This window comes from Nuphar pumila, chromosome 6, assembly GCF_984573655.1.
Source record: "Nuphar pumila chromosome 6, dmNupPumi1.hap1.1, whole genome shotgun sequence".
Lineage (NCBI taxonomy): Eukaryota > Viridiplantae > Streptophyta > Magnoliopsida > Nymphaeales > Nymphaeaceae > Nuphar > Nuphar pumila.
The window spans coordinates 125,805,437-125,814,659 of NC_143254.1; the positions used below are offsets into that span (position 1 = coordinate 125,805,437).

General features: G+C 38.5%; 1 protein-coding gene across 1 annotated transcript; it reads right to left on the reverse strand.

Moving 5' to 3' along the window:
• Positions 1–488: 488 nt before the first annotated feature.
• On the reverse strand, positions 489–8,402 carry LOC149836086 (protein HOTHEAD-like). Its single transcript, XM_090010784.1, has 5 exons — positions 8,213–8,402; positions 5,029–5,670; positions 3,623–4,032; positions 1,055–1,620; positions 489–705 (listed from the first exon to the last, which is right to left on the reverse strand). The coding sequence occupies exons 1-5, from the start codon at positions 8,400–8,402 to the stop codon at positions 651–653; spliced, it is 1,863 nt and encodes a 620-aa protein (XP_089866910.1). The 3' UTR covers positions 489–650.
• Between the last annotated feature and the right edge of the window lie 821 nt (positions 8,403–9,223).

The window sequence follows — 9,223 nt, forward strand, 5'->3', positions numbered from 1 at the left end:
GATTGTTATTGAACCATCTAAGAAGGATGTTGTCTTGGCCACAAACCTATATTGGAAGGAAGAGGTGATCAGAGCAAATTACCGAAGGATATATATAGTGCACAAGTTATGGAGCTTTGATAATGTCCAGTGCATCTGTGTGAACAAGAACCAGAACTTTTTACGTGTGCAGCCTCGGTAGGATGAACTTCAGCAAACTTGCGTACACCCAAAAGAGAATCATTCTTTCTAGTTTTGGGAGAATGATTCTCATGACTACCGTTTTCTCATGTGATTACAAATGTGGGAAAATGGTTCCCTTGTGGTTGAGAAAGGGAATGCATCACAAAAGAACATGATTTCCCATTTTCTGAATGAAATTAAAGGGGGTCACCGGTTGATAGAAATGTCTCCCATTCCAGAGAAAAGGATTAAAACATGCCCTTAATTTTTATTAAATTTTAATTATTCATCCTTTAATTGATCAATTCTTCAATTTAGGAAGAGCATTGAACAAGCCAAACACGTCAATATTTGCTTATAATATAAAGAAGCACTAGTACACAATAGAAATATTACAACAGGAGAATCTAAGCTCGCATTAACAAGGTTTCCCCTTCAATTCTTCTTGATGGAGGGACCAATAATTAAAACATTTATAAAGCTCACTTCTAGTTGATGCCATGAGTACCAAGCCTTTCACTCTCAATCTTCACCCCCATGTACCTGTATTAATGAAAACATGTCACACACCCACACACACAAAGAGAGAGAGACACTGGGGGGAGGGGGTTGGTATGTCAATAGATTAGATTTTATCCTATAACGGATCGAACCCGAGGATTTGGTAAACCAAAACCATATTCTAATGCACATATTGGTTTTGATTTTTGCTATCTAATCCTATTACAGTAAAACACCCGATCTGGTATGAGCCTTTTACTATCTGAATCTGAAACCAAATCAGAATCCATTTAGCCCACAACTGATTAGTTGGATCTGGTATTGATCACTTTTGACCAAAATCTGAACTTTATATATATATATAGAGTGAAGAGAGAGAGAGATGATTTACCTTCCAAGCATCATAACAGTGGCCTGAGGATTGGTACCAGGTGAGAAATTGAAGGTAGAGCCATCAATCACCCTGAGGGCATCAACCCCAAGAACCTTGTAATCATGGTCAACAACCCTACCAACTTGGCACCCTCCATGGTAATGCCAGATGGTCATCACAGTGTCCTTACAAAACTGCTCCATGGATGTTGAGTCATTAGCATGCTTAGGTATAAGGTTGATAGGGAAATTCACAGTTATGTTTATCAGCTGCCCTACACTGATATATGGATACCTAAATTTGGAAAAGGCCTTAGACTCTACAACCCTGTTTATGGTGTTCAAACCATCCACACATCTCCTCAAATCCTCAGGCTCCTTGAAATAGTTGAAGGTCACCCTTGGGTTGCTATCTGGGCTTCTATCTCTTAGCTCAAGGTGTCCTGTGGATAGAGGGCCTAGGACCTTTTCAAGAATGAAACCACCCCTAAAGGCACTTTCCTGCAAGCTGTTCATGGCTTCCACAGCATTGGCTATGGCTTCAGGTGTTCTTTGCTTGGGTGGGACAGTGCCCAATTGCCCTGTCTGCAAGCACGAAATTGTATGGCGGTGAAAGGCAAGAAGCATAGTTCAACCTAAACTGCACACATCACACAAAAATGGGCAATATATATATATATATATATATATATATATATATATATATAGAGAGAGAGAGAGAGAGAGAGAGAGAGAGAGAGAGAGAGAGAGAGAGAGCTGGACGTATTAGGCCCCATTTCTCGTTTACCCTGTTCTGCCCCATAGGTTTTAAGTGTTTTATGATAGATCTGAACTGTTAGATGTGTTTAGCATTCTCGACTTAGTGGAAATAGACTCTTGATCATGTTTTTTTGATAAAAAAAGAGTCTAAAAAACTGGTACCTTTATAGCCATTGATTTTGGATCACCAAAAAAACCTGCATACAGATCAGTTTCTGGCGATCCAAAAGCCGGTTCCCACTAAACAAAACCTATAGATCACATTTATGTTGTTATACATGAGAAAAAATACTTAAAACTATGATTTTTGAAGGGGCCTAAAGAGACATAATGAAAAAGAGACCTATATAAGGAACACATTACTCTCTCTCTCTCTCTCTCTCTCTCTCTCTCTCTCTATATATATATATATATAGATAGATAGATAGAGAGAGAGAGAGAGATGGTTTATATTTGATACAATCTGCAATCTAGTTTGAATCTTGGGACGAGAGTTGTTTTGACACAATCTAACATCATAGATGTGTTCAACATCCTCGATTTAGTAGGAATTGACTCTTTGATCATGTTTTTTTTACGAAAAACATGTTTTTAGGAATAAAAAAATGATGCTTTGATAGCCATTGATTTTTGGATCAAGGAAAAACTTATATTCAAATCCAAAAGTCATTTTCCACTAAAAAAAATCACATATATGGTGTTAGATGTGAGAAAAAAAACAAAAGAGTGGTCCATTCCATTTGCTAGGTCGTTTGCAGTAGCAAATCCTAACCCATATATAACACCCATTTTAGTAGAAAACTTTGTCATAAATAAATTATATATATATATATATATCACCCATTTTACTAGAGCGCAGGTGCTTGATGGGTTTTCTATATTTTTGATGTTTTTTTTGCAGTTTCGACCCATAAATGTGTTGGGCATGGTCGATTTATGAGGAATCAATAACTGGATCATGTGTTTTTGATGAAAAAATTGATATTCAGAGCCTTGAAAATTTACAAAGATTTTGAACCGTTGATTTTTCAACCATATAAAACCCCACCCATGTGTCGGAATCAAACACTTCATGAGTTGATCCCTATAAAATCAACAATATAGATCACATATGTATGGTCAATATTAAAAAATAAAACAAAAAATACCTGAAAAACCTATCAAACACGTATCACAAACACCTAATGTTACTTATGCTCTCTCTCTCTCTCTCTCTCTCTCTATATATATATATATATATATATATATATATATATATAGTCCTGGACCTGATCATCCTTCATCTTCCCACTAATCTTTGGGATATAATTAGTCAGCTGTGGGGCCCAACAGCAGATGGAGGGTGATGAGGTGCAGCAGCACACCAAAAGTGTGCAATCACAATTCACCTGATCCTTTCTCTTGAAATGTTCCTTTCTAGGGGTGTCAATGGGTCGGGTTTGGTTCAGACCCAGGTGAAACCAGACTTGGACCAGATTTTTAGGTATGGTATTGGATCTAGATTTAGGTTTAATCGGGTCTACTATAAGAAAAATCATACCCGAACCCGCTACATGAACTAAACCCAGACCATACCCGGTAAAACTATATTTTTTATCATTTTTATATTGAAAAATTACGGGTCTTAATCAAAATTCAGGTCCGGTTCAGGTCTGGTATAAAATTTCACAAACTATATCCGGATCCATGTATTAATTGGACCTTCGGATCTGGACCCAAGTCTTAATCGGGTCTTCTTATTTATCACCATACCCGGACCCTATAGGGTTTGGTTCAGGTCGGGTCCAGGTAAACCAGGCCAGTTGACACCCCTATTCCTTTCTAGTACCTGAGGTGAGAACATGCCAAAGTCCCTTCTTGGTGTTGGCATCCCCGGAGAGACGGTACCGTAAGCAAAATTGGAACCACTAGCAGCTTCAATGTAACTTCCGAAGCGAGTGATGCCGACCACCTGAATCAGGGAGACCTCAACCGGCAACGGTGACGGCACAAAAATGGCGTTCATGGGGTTATCAGACATTCCCTGACCCACCAAGGGTTGATCAACCAGCACTGTGATTCCTAAGGACTTGAGACTCTTTGCAGGTCCAATGCCACTAAGCATCAACAACTGAGGGCTACCAATGGCTCCGGAAGACAAGATGATCTCATTTCGGGTCCCATTATTAAGATAAGCACGGTGCACAGTTCCATTTGAGTCCCTAAACACCACACCATGAGCCGTGGGCCTTTCCTTTCCTACAATTAAGAAAATATTTAACTTGTTAGCACTTAACATCTAGGGCTGGCTCAAAAATTGAGCACAATGACCCGAGCTAGGAGCCAGCATGTTTAGGTAAATGAGCCGAATAATAATACGGCAAGCTTGGCTCATTTTACATATTATATATTTATATATTTTATTTTTATACATAAAATGCATATTATATATGTTTTATAACTGTATTATAGATATATTATATGTGTTATGCATATATTATCAAACTTTAAAAAAACATTTATTTTTTTTTAGAAAATAAGTCAGCTTGTGTTTGGCTCGTTAAGCCTAAGTAGGGATGCATCCTTAACGAGCCGAGCGCGATTATTTTTTGGATACTTGCAATGGCCATTAGCCAATGAGGGATGGTGCAATCACATTGCACACTTTGAGTGTAACGCTCACTTAACTGCTCTTCATCTTTAGCTGTGGGGGCTCAATTCAATGGGCAGATCAAGTGTAGCAGCACATTAAAGTGTGCATTGTGATTGCACCCGGTTTGTGGTCCAGGCCAATAATCGAAGTAAGGAACATGTACAATTAATGTAATTGCATAAATAAAGTGTCACATTTTTTAACATCTCAACATGTGTTGGAATTGCGCCGTAGGCCTCACAAAAGTTGTCCAGCTCTTGGCATGTTTTATTAAGGCTTGGTAACACGTGCCTGGCAAAGAGATTGGGCAACACTTTTTATTTTTTTGCAATTACATTGCGGGTCGGGTTTGGTTCAGACCCAGGTACGTAAGACCAGGCTTAATTAGAACAGATTTTCGGGTATGATATCGGGTTCGAATTGAAAATTTTGACCCTTGTTCATATCGACAAAAATAATTAATTACAAATAAAAAAACTAAATAAAAGATATACGTAAAAAAGAGATAAACTTCTAAAATATATCAAAATAAACGGCCCTTTTTTCTTGAGATATAGCTGACAAAAATGCAAATATCACTATAAAATCATGAAGCGCATTACCTTCTGTTCTGAATAAGATACGTCCAACAGTTGCATGAAGAAACACAGTGAGACCATTAGGGTTGGCATACTCAAGCAAGTTGGCAGCAGTGTGTCTGTGGCCGTTCTTGTCAAAGATGGTCCCACCCACTTTGGTGCCATAGATATGATCAAAGGTGAACCCATTGTAGGGCAGCACCCCAACCTCCACGAGCCCATCCCTCACTGCAGATTGCCATTGAAGCATAGGAGGCTCAAAGGCCACAAGCCTCTCTACCCAATCATAAGACTGGTTCACTAGGGCCCCATCCCAGCCAGAATCTCTGACATAGTCTGTGCTAGCCCTGGTGTAGAACCCAGCGTTCAAGCAGCTGCCCCCTCCCAAGACCCTGGCTCTGGAGTTTATGACACCATCTTCAGACACGAATCTCTGTGAAGCCGAGTCCGGGGATAGGTCAGAGAGGGTGTCTGCAAAGGATGCAATGTTGGTTATGTTGGGGTTGCCATATGGGGAGCCTCCTCTTTCTATCAGTAACACCTTGAACCTCTGAGAGAGGGTAGCTGCCAAGGGGCACCCTGCTGTTCCCCCACCCACAATTATGTAGTCATAGTAGGAGATTGTTGGTGCAGATGTGGCCTCATGCACAAATGTGTAGATGGGAGCTGCAAGTTTTTAAGAAAAGGTTCTATGTCAGAAGAAAGGAAATTCAATATATATATATATATATATATATATATATATATATATATATATATATATATATATATATATATATATATATATATATATATATATATTTGGTGCCGTTGAAGACATCAAATTATATAGAACTATTGAGCTGAAAATCATATGTTTTATTTATTTTTTTGTAAATTAAATCTTATGGATGTGATTACAATGTTTGTTTTGTGGGAAATGAATTTTGAATGATATGATTGTGACACATAAGCAGGTTTTTTAAATGCACTAAAATTTCATGACTCAAAAAATCATATTTTTAGATCAAAATAATATGCTCAAAGACTTGATCCTCTGCAAACAAACCTTCCTAACCACATCTATGTGGTCAAATTGAGTTGATAAATCTTCAACGTGTGATTTTCAGCTCAATAATTTCATATATATATATATATAGCCAACCCAGTTATCCAGGTGTAAAGAGCCCTTGCAAGCAACCTTTTGTAGCTTAGTTCTATATGCAGTTAAATTGGCTACCGTCTCTCTTTAGCTTGAGAGAACATGCGATATATTTTCTTGGTAATTAAGGAAACCTGGGCATTTGAATATATCTGAAGTGCACCGCTGACTCAGATGAATAGCTAAATTGTAAGGAAATTGACGGGAAGATATCGGCATATATGAAACCATAAAAGATATAGAAAATATTTATAGAATTATAGGTGACATAATTAATAAGGAGAACATCAGAACATCTTTATCGAGATGGTCTCAAAATAGGTGATACACAGAGGATGCCAATTGTAGAGGAAAAACCTTTTGGAAAATTAAATGAGATTGTTCGAAAACAATAAAAGAATGACTTTATTTAAAGAAGTTGATGAAAACCCACAAAATGGCTGAGGAAATGACTCATGAGCAACAAAGTTAATTAAGAAATATATATATATATATATATATATATATATATATATATATATATATATATATATAGAGAGAGAGAGAGAGAGAGAGAGAGAGAGAGAGAGAGACCTGCCAACAGTGATTGGGCAACATGTGTGCACGCTCAAACAACCTTTAAACCACTGTCAAAAACTCACAAGCATTCAGTGGGGTCATGATCCCCCCTAAACGCCTTATGAGTGACATTTAGATGGATCGCATGTTTTGGAGTGTAGGCAGCTACACCATACACCCACCCAGGGAAGAGGCAGCTGGACGTGCTGCGTGCCCATCACGTGTTTATCCACTTGTTTTCATTCTTTCTTCTTCTTTTTTATGATTTTTGGGTCTTTAGGACATGTTTGATGGCTTGTCCAAGGTTGAACGAAATGAACAAAAAGAATGGAACAAAACATTGGTTCTGTTCTTTCCATAACAACTATTCCAAGTTCAACAAATCTTTGGACCGTACTCAAATGCTATGTTCCAAATGTAACAACGTGCGGACAACTTGAACAGTTATGGATAGTGGATTGAATTACTTCATTTTGGATCATATGACCCGATCCGTCCACCATTTTACATGTATCAACAAGCTTATTATGGTTTTTGGTGAGAGGACTTGCATCCCTCTTGATATCGTCCTTCTCTTTAAAGGAGAGCAATGTAAAGGTCATGTTAATTCACTCTTTATCCCGCTCTGCAAAGCCAACACAATTCTTTTGCTGTTCTGATACGAAAATCACAATTTTCGCAGCAACTAGGAATCATATACTTCATCATGCTCTCAATTCATATAAATCAAAATGACCAAACGATGGCACACGTATTTGTCATTTTAAAAGAATAGGATCTTTTCAAAAAACATTTGCTGTGAGTGCTCCTAATTTTCATTTAAACTTAACAGTGCACCTAGTTCAAATTCAAAGACATTGGTGGTGCAAAATTACCTTTCCTTATATTATAACAAGCATTTTAATTGAATAAGCTAAACAAATTATACACCAATCTTACAATTTGCTTCAGTTACATCGTCAAACTAATTACAATTAATTACGTACAAAAAGAGAGCTGATCACCCACCATTTCCTCTACCATTCAGATTTTCTCTTTTGGAAATTCTTCAAAACAACTATTTTTTTAACTTAAGGTAGTATAGGTAACCAAAAAAATGATTCATTCAATAAAAATTAAGATTTTTATAAAAAATGAAGCTCAATTCTGCGGTAAATATTTCTAAAACGAGCCTTCTTCGTACTCGAAGATAGTGTAGTCCCCCAGTTAACAATTTTCATAAATTTACATTGGATTACGATCAAACACAAACCAGTTGCAGGAGTAAAAAACAAGCGGGACCAAAATATCCTTTCCATATATCGCCAAAAAAAAAAGTTGCCCCGGGAGAGGAATAATACCAGGGGTTTTCTAGGGTTTCCATTTTCCGATTTTGACAGCAACAGCGAAGGGTTTTTCGGCGACACCATAACCAGAAATCTTTCCGGAATTGCGTCACCGAGAAAAGGGAATGAAGAAGAATTAGTTTTTTTTTTCTTTTTTTGCTTTTTAAGGGTGGAGGGCAACAACCTGCAAAGGAGCTCTGGACGTGGAGGGAGGGGCCGAGGAGCATCGACGGGGCAACGGAGTCGCCATGGCCAGCGACAGACGAGGAGGAGGAGCCACCCATTGTGCTGCTGAAGGGACGCCCCCTCTTGGCACCGGAGGCGGTGGTGCCGCCTCCCACCGCTCCAGCAGAGCCCTTGCTCTGCTCCTTCATCTGCATATCTCTCTCTCTCTTTCGGAGGGGAGGATCGAAATTAGGGAAACAAAGAAGAGGCGATGATGGCCCAAGCCATTTTTCACAGACAGAGACACGCATCGACGGGTGCATCACCCCGTCGATGCATTTTTTTTTTTTGTCTTTTTCGTTCCTGTTCACTTTATAACAAGGGGAAGGTGGATAAAAAATTACATAATATTATGGATGTGGTGCGCAAAACGCCGTCTGCCACTTGAAAATTGCTGTTCTCAATAAGATTTTTTTTCAAATCCTGCTGAAAATGACACATCAAAGATACTCTTAGTAGTGGCTGACTGCTGCTAAAGACTAATGTCACATGCACGTCCATTGCCTTTTTTTATTTTTTTTGGGTCTACCGTCATTATATATATATATATATATAGAGAGAGAGAGAGACTGTAACGTCGGACGTGCTTAACCTCAAACGACATCGGACACAATGCTGAGCTTTGGATTTGCGCAAAAAAACAGTACTTTCACAAAAAAAAAACACGCTATCTGCTGCCATCAATGCATGATCAGCCAGCTGCGGATAGAAGTCCGATAACTATATTACTGGATCATCAGCTTTTATTTATACAAGAAAGAGAAACGTTAAGGAGAAACGAAGCATGAGGAGACCAAGAGAGAAAAGATCATTACGCATCTCAGAGTAGCAGAAGCCATGGAAGCAGAAAATCCCCAGAAGAGCAGAGAGGGTCAACCTCCATAAGGAAGCCATGATTGCATTGAACGGACACTCTTGTGGACTTAGTGATAGGCGGTGTTGGAGTTGAGAGGTGGTGCTTAAATATATG

Bases quoted from the DNA above. Each gene is read 5' to 3' on its own strand.
- LOC149836086 (XM_090010784.1), bottom strand. From the start codon at position 8,402: ATGAAGGAGCAGAGCAAGGGCTCTGCTGGAGCGGTGGGAGGCGGCACC. The intron at 4,033-5,028 runs GTAATGCGCTTC...TCTTAATTGTAG, and splicing joins TATCTTATTCAGAACAGAAG to GAAAGGAAAGGCCCACGGCT. The intron at 706-1,054 runs GTAAATCATCTC...TCATTAATACAG, and splicing joins ACTGTTATGATGCTTGGAAG to GTACATGGGGGTGAAGATTG.